The sequence below is a fragment of the Barbus barbus genome, assembly GCF_936440315.1.
Source record: "Barbus barbus genome assembly, chromosome: 13".
Classification (NCBI taxonomy): domain Eukaryota; kingdom Metazoa; phylum Chordata; class Actinopteri; order Cypriniformes; family Cyprinidae; genus Barbus; species Barbus barbus.
Genome location: NC_136741.1, coordinates 25,549,303 through 25,564,950, shown reverse-complemented (window position 1 = coordinate 25,564,950; position 15,648 = coordinate 25,549,303). Strand labels below are relative to the sequence as shown.

The following is a 15,648-nucleotide window of genomic DNA, read 5'->3' as shown; positions in this document are numbered from 1 at the left end:
AATAACTTCCTAAGCTTATTATTATAACCACATCCTTATAGATCCATTCGTTGTTTAAATATTAACTACATTCATTTTCAGTATCTGAATGTTAAATAACCATTTCACTTTTGGTAGATTATTTCCCTCAATATAACCTATTTTCTTAAATGAGAATTATTTCTGATTATGTGTAGGCTACATGATATTTATTTATTTCCTGACGCTACAACCTATTATCTTCAAGAGATCTAATCAACTTCTACACCGACAGGAAATTTACTGCAGTTAATTACCGCACAGCTTATCAGTGTTTCATCAGCACTGTGACAATAAAAAAAAAATTAAATCTGTCTTCAAAGATGCGATATGGCAGGTTGTTAGATATGTGGGTTTGGTCTCCTCAGGTGTTCGGTGCTGAATAGCTGCTGCCCTTCCATCTGAGGCTGTCTGGCCTCTGCACTTCCTTCTCTCCAGCTAAGCTTTCTGAATATCAAGCTGTGCAATCAAAAGAGCACCTGTGGCTTGAATGCAAATGCCCATTTGAGTTGGCATAGTTACTGTAGCACAACAACGGCAATAACTGAAGCACCGGCACTGAGTTGGGGACATTGGTTTGTTTAAATGGGGCACCTGCCTCTTCAGATGCCCTCTTCCTTACAGTATGTGGTGAGAGTATGTGGTGAGAGTTGCATGAACCATTGGAGAAATAATATGCACATTTTAATGTAAATTTTAAAAGACTTTTGAAACATGTCACTGCTGACAGGATCTGATTATGCATATGGTGAGTTTTAGTGCATTTCTAAAGTGCTATAAGTAGATGTAAATAATATCAATAACTCTTTCGATATTCTGTAAAACAATGGTCTTCAACTCAAAGTGATGGGTCACGGGTTTGTTCTAATTGTGAGTGTAAAACGATGCAAAAAATATAATGAAAAAATATAATGGTGCAATATACTCTACAGCAAAATAAACAGGTTTTTAAAAATACAACAAAATTATAATATCTATTTAATTTAGTTTTATACATTAATTATTAACTATAATAATAATAATAATAATAGTAATAATAAAAATCCCATCCTTACAAGTTTTTTTGTCTAATTTTCAGTTAAAATATCTAAAAACACTTGAAACAAGATAAAGTTACCTGAGAGGCAACATTACATAAAATGTTAAAATTAATAATATTTATTTTTTCTTACTGCACTGGCAGATTTTTCCACTTGTTTTAAGCATAAATATGTATATATAAAAAAAAACTGCCAGTGCAGTAAGACTAAATATATTTAAATTCACAGTGCAATCTATGAATGTGAAAATGTTTATGCAATGTAGCTTCTCAAATGCATTTATATACAGTAAAACAAGTTAAAAAATACTAACTTATGCAATATATTAATAAATGTAAAAATGTCAGACTTCAACGCCCAATATATCATCAAAACTAAACTGCTTTAGAACATTCTTCAAAGCTACATAAACATGAAAAAAGTTTCAAATGCTACTCTGTTATGAACAAGCAAAGTGTGCCAAAATAAGTTATGTGAAGTTCTTGCTGAATAGAAAAATCAGAAACTGTGTCAAGACAAATGTCCTGCTGGGGCAAATGTCCTGTCCATCTGTCTCTAGAGGAATGAGAAAATGATTAGACAGAGGCACGAAAAGCCACTCTCTCTGCTGAAGTGGGGACTATGCAGAACAGGTGAGCTATCAAAGGCAAGTCGGGGGATATCGTACCTGCTAGGCAGCTCTTGAGTGACAGCAGGATTAAGAGTTCCCATGGCAACAACATCTTCATCTTCCAAGGTCACAGAATCTCTTTTATTTCCATTCAACTGCAAGAGGAGCAAGTCGTGTTCTTCCTATGTAAAGTCAGCTTTGTTAGCTGCAGAATGAGCAAGGGACAGGGCGAGAGGGAGAAAGAGCGAAAGACAAAAAGATTAGAAAACAAAACACCACAAGCAAGACGAGCTGTAACTTCAGATAAACCAGTGAAATATTAATAATTCATTCATCCAAATAAGGACAGACAGGATCCTATGCCTATGGGCCTGTTCACAGTTGATCAACTGCAGTCTGGCCTACCCTCAATATCTCTCTCAGGAGTCGAGGGAATCACACAGAGAGAGAGAGAGAGAGATAGACAGACCTGGGAAAAGCGAAGGCCTAAGAGAGATATGAAAAAATCCTCAGTGGCTTACGGCAGCAAAACCTCGACACATATTCAGCTGCCAAAGGCAATGTTTGGATTGTACTAAAAGTATTGGTTCTACACACTTACACTAGGAAAAATGCGTGTGATACATTTACAAACCTGCAAACATATTTCATTTTCAGTCCGGCGTATCTCAGGAACAGGATTATGATTCGATGGGGAGGTGATACACTTTGAAAGGGCAGTGAATATGATAGAGGAGTAAGCTATACGACATCAGCCCTCCCTCTGTTCGAGACAGCGGCATGCAATTCATCCACCTCACAGGAATTCAATATTCTTTAAAGCACATCAGAGTTGTCGAATACACACTTTAATTTATGAGGGTCAACGTCGCCGCATTGGCTTTTACAAATATGGGCCCTGGTGGGACGTGCGGTTTAAGTGTCAAACTGTAACAAATGTCTAGCAAATGAGTGTAATATTCTTGACATTTCTGAGTGCAGAACAGCTTGTGGTTTATGAGCGATATAGGAACACTAGGGACATCACATTTCGAATAAGCATTGAAAGTCACCGTGATACATAACATGTGTAACATTCAGACATTTCTTCATTTTCTGTGAACAATACCAAACCTGGTTTAGTCAGAATTGCTTTGAAGCATAAACACTGTTTTAAAGCATCAAATCTGACTTGAAATAATCACTGTTTTGTAAAGAATCAGCATTGTTTTAAAGCATCACATTTGTTTGGAAATATCAGTGTTTCTTTGAAGTAGTTTCTTTGAAATAATATTGTTTTTAAGCATCAGTACTTTTTACAAGTGTCAGTATCATTTAGAAGTTTCAGTAGTTTTGAAGCATCAAATCTGTTTGATACATCAGTTGTTTTTGAAGCATCAGATCTGTTTTAATTTATCACTCTTGTTTGAAGCCACTGTAATTGCTTTAGAGCATCAACATCGTTTTGAAGCATCAGTATTATTGTGAAATAATCAACATTTAAGACACCAGAATTGATTTGAAGCCTCAGATCTGTTTTAATTTATCACTCTTGTTTGAAGCCACTGTAATTGCTTTAGAGCATCAACATCGTTTTGAAGCATCAGTATTATTGTGAAACAATCAACATTTAAGACACCAGAATTGCTCTGAAGCCTCAGATCTGTTTTGAAACAGTAATGCATTGAATTATTAACACTGTATTGAATCATCATTATTTAGAATAGTTTTGAATAATCAGAATTGCTTAAAAATATCAAAGTTTTGAATCATCTTTTTTTTTAAATCATCAGTCCTATTTTTCTTTCAAGTGTCAATATTTCTTTGAAGCATTACGCTTTTATTGCTTTGAAGCATCAACACTGTATTTAAACATCAGTATTGTTTATTCAGAATTATTTTGAATCATCAGTACAGCTTAAAAGCATCAATATTTTTGAAACATCACAATTTTTTGAAGAATCAGATCTGTTTTGAATTATCACTGTTGCCTTGAGTTATTGGAATTGCTTTGAAGCATCAAATCTGTTTTGAATCAAAACTGCTTTGAAGCATCAGAATATTTAGAAGTGTCAGGTCCATTCTGAAGTACTGTACTGAATATCCTTTCAAAGCAACATTGTATTTCTAAATAATCAACATATGAAACACCAGTATGGTCTTTGTGTGTCAGTATTGTTATTTAATCCATTCAACTAACTTCTTTGATCCACCATTGCTATCAGAGAGCAGCTCAGTCATTGGGCAGAAAATGTAAAGACTTGACCATGGAAGGAAAAAAAGAGTGCAGATCAGGTCTGAGATGGGGGGAGAGATTAAATTAGACGAGATTGATTATGTTCCTGTATTATCTACTCTAAGGGACCACGAGCTCTGACCTTCAAGTCCTTCGTCATTTCAGTCATCTCTATCGATTTGGTTTCCATTTTTTTAACCTCCTGCCTCCTTTGTTTGTCATTCTGCTCCTGCAGCCCGCTATGAGTCTCAATCAAGTCTGGGAGGAGAGGTCAATAGCCGGATATTTGTTTGATGTCTTTCCTTATGAGATGCATGAGGGTGATCTATAACCAGTGAGCATGCGAAATGGAGGATGAAACTATAGCTGCGCAATGGGGGAAGAACTTAATTTGACCTGCACATTTGATTCCCTGCATGCTACCTGTTTTCGTACTTCTTCAGATCAATTAATTCAATCCTACTTCCCTTCACCGCCATCCTTTGAGGTGTGTTTAATACACTTGTATTAGATAACTGATATACATGCTGCTTGTTACGGGGTTGACGAGACGTGAGACATGCGGATCCATATGCGAGGCTTTATTACAAAACATGGTCAGAAACAGGCAGGGTCAGACATCGGCAAACAGGTATGGTGGAGGCAAGACAGAGCAATCCGTGGAGCAAGCGTGGGTCAACGATCGGCGTACAAAATCCAGACAGGGCAAGGCAGAGAGAATAATCCAAGAACTCGGGCAGGGTCAGACACGGAAAGGAAAACAAGGCAAGGCAAGACTATGAAAACTAGGAACGCTTTGTAAGGTAGACGGGCTAACAATACTCGGCCCTGATGCTGAGGAAGTCCATGGTTTAAATAGTGTGTGTGATTGTGAAATGAGCATCAGGTGCGTGTGATGAGTGAATGGTGACAGCTGTGATCTGTGCAATGCATGGTGGGAAATGGAGTCCAGTGTGCTGTGTAGTGTGAGAGTCAATGTGGTGAACGGGTGACCTCTGGTGGTGGTAAAACAGGAGAGCATGGTCAGGATTCGTGACATAGCCCCCCCCCAAGGAGCGGCTTCCAGACGCTCCTATATAGTCCAGGAGGGCGGTGGAGCGGAGGCGGAACAGGGGGAGGGATGGAGGGCCAGGTCCGTGAGGAAGTGGGAAGACCGGGGACTGAGGCAGAACCGGCAGAGCAGGACACCCAGGCGGAACCGGAGACCAGGGCGGAGCAGACGGACCAGGAGCCCACCAGGGCGGAGTAGATGACCACCAGACCGGAGTAGAAGACCACCACGGCGGAGCAGACGACCACCAGACCCGAGCAGAAGACCCCCACGGCGGAGCAGACGACCACCAGACCCGAGCAGAAGACCACCATGGCGGGGCAGACGACCACCTGACCCGAGCAAGAGCCCACCAGGGCGGAGTAGACGGACCAGGAGCCCACCAGACCAGAGTAGAAGACCACCACGGCGGAGCAGACGACCACCAGACCCGAGCAGAAGACCCCCATGGCGGGGCAGAGGACCACCAGACCTGAGCAGAAGACCCTCGCCAGGAAGCAGACTGGGCAGGAAACCATGGCAGAGTCTGAGATCTGGGGGAAACAGAGACAGACAACACAGGGAGAGCAGAGACAGACAATACAGGGAGAGCATTCATGATCTCAGGGGGCGTGGCAGGGCAGGACGAGGATTCATAGACTGCGTTTTTAGCCGTGACAGGACAGGGCGTGAGCTCACAGACAGCCTCTTTAGCCGTGACAGGACAAGGCGTGAGCTCACAGACGGCCTCTTTAGCCGTGACAGGACAGGGCGAGAGCTCACAGACGGCCTCTTTAGCCGTGACAGGACAGGGCGTGAGTTCACAGACGGCCTCCTTGGCCGTGACAGGACAGGGCGTGAGCTCACAGACGGCCTCTTTGGCCGTGACAGGACAGACAGTGAGTTCAGGGGCGGCCTTCATGACCGTGACAGGGCAGACAGTGAGTTCAGAAACTGTCTCCTTGGCCGTGACAGGGCAGACAGTGAGTTCAGGAACGGTCTCCATGGCCGTGACAGGGCAGACAGTGAGTTCAGGAACGGCCTCCATGGCCGTGACGGGGCAGACAGTGAGTTCAAGAACGGCCTCCGTGGCCGTGACAGGGCAGACCGTAAGTTCAGGAATGGCCTCCATGGCCATGACAGGGCAGACCATGAGGTCAGGAACGGCCTCCGTGGCCGTGACAAGGTAGACAGTGACGTCAGGAACGGCCTCCATGGCCGTGACAGGGCAGACCATGAGGTCAGGAACGGCCTCCGTGGCCGTGACAGGGCAGACAGGAAGTTCAGGAGTAGGTGCCACCACTTCGGGAGGTTCTGCAGCGGAAGCCGCCACCTCTGGAGGCACTGGAGCAGACTCGTGGACAGTAGAGGCCTCAGCAGCACACTCGTGGACAGGAGAGGCCTCAGGAGCACAGTGTGCAGCCCACACACTCAAAATGGCAACCGCCATAACGGGAAGTACTGAGGTCAGGGGAACAGTCTCTGTAACAGACAGGGTTGAGGCCCTGGGAATGCCAGCTACTCGCACTGACATCAGTGGTGGGTCCATCACACTGGATATCAGCACTCGAAGGACTGACCTTGAATCTGTGGTAACAGACTCTGGCTGAGGAGCTGAGGCGTGAAGTGACTCTGGCTGGAGCACTGAGACGTGGTGTGACTCTGGCTGGAGCACTGAGACGTGGTGTGACTCTGGCTGGAGCACTGAGACGTGGTGTGACTCTGGCTGGAGCACTGAGACGTGGTGTGACTCTGGCTGGAGCACTGAGACGTGGTGTGACTCTGGCTGGAGCACTGAGACGTGGTGTGACTCTGGCTGGAGCACTGAGACGTGGTGTGACTCTGGCTGGAGCACTGAGACGTGGTGTGACTCTGGCTGGAGCACTGAGACGTGGTGTGACTCTGGCTGGAGCACTGAGACGTGGTGTGACTCTGGCTGGAGCACTGAGACGTGGTGTGACTCTGGCTGGAGCACTGAGACGTGAGCAGACTTTGGCTTGACAGCGACGACGTGAGCAGACTCTGGCTTGACAGCGACGACGTGAGCAGACTCTGGCTTGACAGCGACGACGTGAGCAGACTCTGGCTTGACAGCGACGACGTGAGCAGACTCTGGCTTGACAGCGACGACGTGAGCAGACTCTGGCTTGACAGCGACGACGTGAGCAGACTCTGGCTTGACAGCGACGACGTGAGCAGACTCTGGCTTGACAGCGACGACGTGAGCAGACTCTGGCTTGACAGCGACGACGTGAGCAGACTCTGGCTTGACAGCGACGACGTGAGCAGACTCTGGCTTGACAGCGACGACGTGAGCAGACTCTGGCTTGACAGCGACGACGTGAGCAGACTCTGGCTTGACAGCGACGACGTGAGCAGACTCTGGCTTGGCAGGCATGACGTGAGCAGACTCTGGCTTGGCAGCGACGACGTGAAGGGGTGTTGTTGTTGCCGCCATTTTGTGAGTGAGTGCGGTGTTGCATTCCTCCGCAACACCCACAGTGAACGGAGAGCCCACACACAGCAAGGCATAGTCCATAAATTGACTGAGAGATGAACGGGGACCCTCGCGGATTAACTGAGTCTTGAGCGGCTGATTAATGCCCTCACAGAAAAAATCTATGAGTGCGTAGTCCGGCAGATCAGAAAAATAGGCAAGGTCTAAATACTCCTGAATATAATCCTCGAGCGGTCGCGAGCCCTGCTCGAGGGTTAATAACAGTCGTGCACAGTCCATACCTGGCCAATGTCCTCTGGAAAAGCCGCTGGATCCTTGTGTGGCCGAGTATTCTGTTACGGGGTTGACGAGACGTGAGACATGCGGATCCATATGCGAGGCTTTATTACAAAACATGGTCAGAAACAGGCAGGGTCAGACATCGGCAAACAGGTATGGTGGAGGCAAGACAGAGCAATCCGTGGAGCAAGCGTGGGTCAACGATCGGCGTACAAAATCCAGACAGGGCAAGGCAGAGAGAATAATCCAAGAACTCGGGCAGGGTCAGACACGGAAAGGAAAACAAGGCAAGGCAAGACTATGAAAACTAGGAACGCTTTGTAAGGTAGACGGGCTAACAATACTCGGCCCTGATGCTGAGGAAGTCCATGGTTTAAATAGTGTGTGTGATTGTGAAATGAGCATCAGGTGCGTGTGATGAGTGAATGGTGACAGCTGTGATCTGTGCAATGCATGGTGGGAAATGGAGTCCAGTGTGCTGTGTAGTGTGAGAGTCAATGTGGTGAACGGGTGACCTCTGGTGGTGGTAAAACAGGAGAGCATGGTCAGGATTCGTGACACTGCTCTGCTGTATCATAATTTAAAAAGAGGGTAACATTTTCTATACAAATGACACCTATTTTAAGACACACAAAAAAATGGTTGAATATCCACCAGAGTTAATACACATCCTTATGTAAAAAAAAAATAAATAAATAAATAAAAAGGTCCCTGGGGGAATACAACATTAATGACTCAAAATATGTTGTCCTTGGATGTACCGAGAACCATGTGCCATTTGTAAAACAATCGAATTGGTGGACTTCTGGGACAGCTAGTAAGACCATTATAATCTACTTCCACAGGATGTCTAACAAGACCTGTAAGGCTCAAGTCATTAATGTGGCATGTTGAGCAAAAATGATCAATGCTAATTTATGTTTCAGCCTCGTCAGCAGTCCCCACTCACTTCAGAGAGAGGTCAGCTCGCTTTTTGTCGTCCATCCGGGGCTCTCACACATTTCAAAGTCAGGAAAAGCCTCCCGTTTCTGTCTACAGCATGACAATATGCATCAAACCATACTGGGGCAAACGTGAGAGTTATCTCTGTGTCAAATGGCATGCTGCGTTTTAATGATGCATGGTGTCTCTGGCATCTTCGGGGAAGGAGGGAGGGAGTTTCTTGGTCACTGTCCAACCAGATTCGGAGTAGTTCCTTACATGATTAATTTATAGAGCAGGGAAAAAATACAATGGCAATAATTCTTGTGCCCAGCGGATGACGGTCACAGGTGGTAGAAATATCAAGTGGGCCGAAGCCTGGTTAATGGTGCCTGCGAGGGAAAAGATCTGTCAGGGATAATCTCTTATAATACTCTGCCATAGATAATGTGCTTCCCCCCTTCCACTGTCGGCAGATGAAGAGATTGCATAGCAGACATTATGAAATGGGATGAGAATTATCATGACTATGCTGCCTGTGTCCAGAGCGATAAATGCAGAGCTAGCTTAGCTCAAATCTCATTGGAAAAATTGAGAAATGGGGAGGGGGGGGGGGGGGGGGGGGGGTTGCTGAAAAAAGATGGGACATCACAGTGTAATGTGATCTGGAAGGAATACTTCATGACTATGAGCTAAATGTACAGCTGTAGGAGAAAATGTCTACGATGACAATGGCATAAAAATTGTGCTTCTAACTGTAAGAATACTTGCGCCAAGGTTGGTCTGACAATGATCAAAGAGGCCTTTTTGTACAGGAAGCAGTGGCTTTACATATTATTATATTATAAGCAGTAGTAATAGTAAATAGGTGATATTATAACATAAGTGGCAACATAAACATATTTTATATATTATATATTTTTCAGTGTGGGTTAAAGGAACAGTTCACCCAAAAGTGAAAATTTTGTCATCATTTACTGACCCACATGTCGTTTCAAACCTTCTTATGTTGAACACAAAAGAACATATTTTAAAGAATTCTGAAGAACCAAGCAGTTGTTGGTTCCCACTGACTTCCATAATAGAGAAAGAAATACTATGTAAGTCAATGGGGACCATCAACTGTTTGATTACCAGCATTCTTCAAAATATCTTCTTTTGTGTTTAACATAAGAAATAAACTCATACAGGTTTGGAACGACATGAGGGTGAGTAAATGACGACAAAATGTAAATTTTTGGGTGAATTATTACTTAAAACTGTTACACCAGTAGGTGGCGACATAAACACACACACAAAGTATATATATATATATATATATATATATATATATATATATATATATATATATATATATATGTATGTATTATGATTGAACACATTGATTCATTGAGGAATGAAACACCAACATTGAAACGCAGAATGCTCATGGGTAGATCATGTCATTTTTTCAGCAAAAATTAACTAATCTTAATTCAAGTAATTTTGTTAATTTGAGCGAAGGTAATTTTAAACTTTAAAGTACCCACAACTCACTAGTTTGAATCTGGCAATATTGTGTTTAAAATGCAGTTACTCAATATCCACTTGTTTATTAAACTGTTGTAAAATAACATTATCACACTCACAATTGTGCTGTTTGTATTGATATTTGAAAGTAATGTAGAATTTTACTCTATAGAAAATGGGGAGGTTAAACACTGAAATTTCTGTTTCTGTTCACATATTTTTTACAAACATTGCAATATTGTCATAAGTATAAAGCCTACCCAAATATCCAGACATGTCAAACGCTTCCTAAAACCTGAGTAATAGTGCTTCTCAATAAGCCATGACGCATGCTTCCTTAACTCACACTGGCCTGATGAAAATCCAGCCTCCAGCTTCATTTACAGCATTAGATAAATCACAGGGTCTCTGACAGCAGATTGAGTCCTCAAAGAGCCTTTGTGAGCTTCACACCATCCTGCAGAAGCCAGAGGCAGAAACGCCGGCTGGGTTTAGCCGATGTGAACGGAATCTCAACATGGGCTTCAGTGAGACAGCAAACCAACCAACCAGCTATCAGCCTCAACCACACACAATCTGCCAGCTCATTGCCCCACAACCTGCTCGATTCTGTGTGCCATGCTAAATAATACAATTTTAGATGCTCTGAAATTATACAAATTTAAAAAAAAGTTTTGATGTACTGTTTTTGCAAGTGCTTCAAGATACTGCAGCTCAATGCACATTTGCACAACTCCATTCAAAGGCTGTTATGGATCATTATTTTGGCTGCTATTTGGCCATTTAGAGATCACTGACATTGTTCAATAAGAAAGCCAAAAATTTATTCATTGAGTTAGTCCCAACATTTATGGAGCTCATAGATGGAAAATGCACATTATCTATTTTAAAATATTTTTGAGATAACTAAAAATATCTATGTAAATATTTTAGGGTGGATATAGGTAAAATGGGCCATAAGTTTTTGTATTGAATATTTTATAGATATTTTAATGTAACAACATTTTAGTAATGTATACGCATTTACTTTATTGTATGCTTTAAATATGTATGTATGCATGCATGTGTATCAAATTAAATTGTATATATAATATACACACACACACACAAAATTGACTGCAAATACATAATGAAAGGTTAAAATAGCACCATTGCTTGAGCCAATATTGCTGTTATCCTGAAGCCAGACACAAGCGGTCCTCAAAGTGTTGCCGCACATCCGCTAGCCACTAGGGCTCGACTCCGACGGCAGACTACTTGATAAAAATGTCTGGAGGGGTGGATTCAGGAGCATTGTTTACACATACACATGACCTGGATTCCTAGGCTAACACCAACAAGGCCATTTACTCACAGTAATTTGGTTTCCTTGCACAGGCAGACTCCAGCAGGGCTATCAAAAAAAGACGAATCATTTCAGCAGGTGGATGGAGAGAAGGCTGCAGTGGCCTAATAAAAAAGCACTCTGCATATAGCCCCCCTCCTATAACAGGGGCCTGCTGGCAAGCTTGTAAGAAAACATGCAGTCTGCAGTTTCGCCAGCCTCTCAGAGAACACCATTAAACAAGAAGTTGTTGACTTGTTATGAATAATAAAACAAAAGCATCAACACTGTGGCTGTTACAGAGGAGCGCTTACATAGGAACCAAGAAGTTGTGCCATTTCTCATAAGGGTGACGAAATAGCTCATAGAAAAAATAAAAATCTCATATTTTTCCCACATACTGTAAGTTCGTGACCTCTATTTTCGAATTCATGAAGGCAAAGTGCTCTGAATCAGCTCAGTTAACAAGGTTTATTGATTAGCAAAACAACAATTATTGATTTTAAAAGTGAAAAACATATGTATTAAAGGGTTCATCCATGCCCACTCCATGTCAAGAAACATTCCCATCAAGCATGGTTCTTTGCTGACCTTATAAATGCCGCAGAAATTCAAGCACCGAGCCTGAGTTTAGCATCTATAACATCTCTAGCAAAACAGAAAGTGTGGGCATATGCAATATGTAATACTTTTAACAAATGTTTTTCAGTCCAGTTATTGTTTTTATTTATTTTTAATTGGTCTTTCACAATTCAATACCTTTATCTCTACATATAAAACAAAAAACTGTATGATGAATGTAACATGAATACATCTGATTTTTGAATGGACCCGCATTAAGCCGCATTAAAAATAAATAAATAAAAGCTGATATAAGCACACTTGTGATCGCATATCAGTTGAACTCTATATAGAGGTAAATGGACCACATTGCTATGATGTCCTGAAACTATAAACAGCGTACAACATGAATTTATGATTATATTTACAATATTTGCTGCAGAATATTTTTTTATATTGGTTTTGAAAATATGTGACCCTGTCTGTGAAATCCAGGCTAAAGTCTCAAAATATAATTATGAGATAAAAAGAATCAAAATTTTATTTCAACCATTAATTTCACCATGATTTCAATATTTGACATGGCCTTACTCAGTCAATACTAAAGTTATCAAGGTTACATTTTCTCAGAATGTTCTTTACCTTATGAAGGATGATTTTATGTAGAAAACAGTAAATCATAAAAAAAAGATGACTTCAGCTGGGTTTTCACAGCCAGGGCCACATACAGTATATATTGAACATTAATGTCTTTTATCACATTTTTTAGTTTTTTTCAGCATTTAGCCACTTGAAGCTGTACACTAAGTGACGTTCACACAGACAGAACAATCAAATAACAAGAAGTTATTGATTCTAAATAAGTGCTGTCGATTTAAACCAACATACTACGTGCAACAGTGACCAAGACAAAAAAGCAAGTTAACTTTTTCAAATAAGCAGTGAATAAAAAATGATTGAAAATAACAAATAATAATAAATTAAAATAATCAAAACATAAGATATATAACAATATATATATCAATATTAAAATATATACACAAAGCTTGCTTGCAAACCATTCACTTTTTTTTTTACCAGCAAGAAAACAGATTCCTTGACAAAACATCTTATTTTTACATTCGACACATCTCAACTATGGTCAGTTTTTCAAATTATGTGACGCAACCAACTAATAGCGTTAATGGGCATCCAGCAGCAGAAACAGCTTCTAATGACTTTGTGACCTCCCGCAACAAAAGCTCTTGTCAGTGCAAATGGGGCATTATAATGATTTTACTACAGTTAAGGGAATTGCACCAGTATCTATGGTAAAATCGCTGTAACGCACATGCTTACTGTGGCTTATTGCTAATTATCTAATTTTCGAGGAATAACAGTCTTAAACAGGTCTAAACCAGGGACGAGGTGACAAAATGCTTTATTGACATGCTTTAAACAAGCTGCAAATAGCTGGCAACTGCGTAATAGCATTTGTGATCGAAGGACACATGATCCTTTTCCAATCAATGCTCAATGTCTGTTGGTGAAAGTGAATGGGTATTTCATGACACTCCCCATGGGATCTCATAAACACCATCAATAACATCTTACCACACTTATGTGTATCATTTTCACTCATATGTTGGAGCTGGATACTAATGGTTGTTATATTTTACAGCTTTTCTGATTGAAAGTCATCAGAAACGCCAGCGATTTCTCTCTTCTCTACAAGGTTACACGACTAGGAAGCCAGATCATAGATGTACTGTATTTTGACAGCAGACATATACACACACACAACCACACTTCAGTCTTGCTCTGTCAAATTTGTAGTAAAACAAATTAGCGGCTACGTGATATAAGCCACCCCTTAACAAACTCAGAAGCTTTGGCTTTCCCTCTTCATCCTTGTGGCACCAGCACCATCTAAAAGCCTGTCAGTTCGAGTCACTGTCTCACTTTAAACGTGCATTAGATGCAGCATTATCAGTGTCCGAGGTGTTATATTTGGAGCTGTAATCTGCAAGCACAAAGGAAAGGGCTCTATCTCTTCCTCTGCCCCCCGTGGCTCAAGTATCACCCAGTCCTTTAGAAAGGCCACTAAGTGCCCAAGCCAGGCACTCATATTTCCCCTTCCTTCCAGATTATGAACGATAGGGCAACTCTTTTTACATTCATTACACAAGCGCGCATACATAATTGATTTCGTTCAAATTATGGCACCCCAAAATATTCAGCTGAGTTATGGCTGGCCCTTCCATCCCCAGCTGATTCTCCTTGTACACGAAATACATCAGCAACCCTTGCACTGCATCTCGTAAAATGGCCTTTAGGTAACAATATTTCATGAAGGCAAATCAATTGTAGAACTGTATTACTTTTATTGTGCCTACATTAAAAACAGAGAACAATATAATGTAAAATATAATAATAAAAACAATTATAATATTAATAATAATTAATACTATTGTTTTATTATTATTTTTTACAAATACTCATTTTTATTTTATATTGAATATAATACAATAGTAATATTTTGTGTTGTTTTATTTAGTAATAACAGTAGTAATAATAATAATAATAATTAATGATGATGATGATTATTATTATAATTGGCATATAATCACAAAATAAAAATAAAAATAAATTGTGCAGCGCTACAATCAAGCACAGCAAACCTGGATTTATAAGCTCATTTTAAAATGCAATTACAATTTTTATCAGAAAAAAAAAAATATATATATATAAATTGTAATTTTACAGTTGTAATATAAAATGTAATTATTAATATTACTATTATTATATATTATATTACTATTATTATATTAATATTTATTGTTTTGCTTTTTAATTTAATTTAATTCTTAGATATTTAGTATTTAGTTATTTATTATTATTGTTATTTAGTTATTTAGTTGTAAATAAAATGTATTAATTATTATTGTTATTCTGTTATTATTATTATATAAAATATTTTACATAGTGACGTACATATATATATATATATATATATATATATATATATATATATATTCACAAAATCACCAAATGCTGCATACCAACAGAAAAGCATAGCATCGCAATCTTTATTTGAAAAATTGCAATTATATTTTTCCCCAAATCACACAGCCCTAGTCTTTGTGTGTTCAAAACAAGACAAATAAAAGAGAGACAAGACTGCATGCTTGTCACCTACCGCATACTGCGTCCAATGCCTTTAACAATCAAATACAAGAGCTGAAATGTGAAAAATAAAACCCAACAGGCAAAGGTTTAGCTAAATGTGTAATTTTAAGTAGATAAAGGACAAATCATATGCTATCAGATTTCATTATTCCCTGCTACTTTAAAAAGTAATTCAAGGTGAGAACCTGATGCACAGCAAATAATGAATTGCCTCGGGTCAAATATCAAACCCTGTGAGGATTTGTGCAGATGAAGGGTTGTAAGAAGAACAGAAAAAAAACAACATCGAATCACAAAGTGCTGATGCTGTAACACAGGCATCATCACATTGTGGAATATCATCAAAGCGGTGCCGAGCTCTGTCAACACAGCCGGGCCGCAGGTCCCTCAGGGGAATATGGGCTGTCATTCACCTGAATAATGCCACAGACAGGGCTGGTATTTCAGAGAGTAGGGGAAGTCCATCATCCAGGATAGGTCACTAACAGACTAATCTTGCTAAAGGTTAGATGTGA

The 15,648-nt window shown here is 40.5% G+C and overlaps 1 protein-coding gene across 1 annotated transcript in view; it reads right to left on the bottom strand.

Moving 5' to 3' along the window:
• Positions 1–1,786, bottom strand: part of LOC306879419 (contactin-4-like) — a gene marked incomplete at both ends in the record, with an annotated part of 45,700 nt that extends 43,914 nt beyond the window's left edge. The window contains one exon of the mRNA XM_079432354.1: positions 1,726–1,786. Within this exon, the coding sequence (XP_079288480.1) occupies positions 1,726–1,786 (61 nt within the window). The remainder of the gene's footprint in view (positions 1–1,725) is intronic.
• Between the last annotated feature and the right edge of the window lie 13,862 nt (positions 1,787–15,648).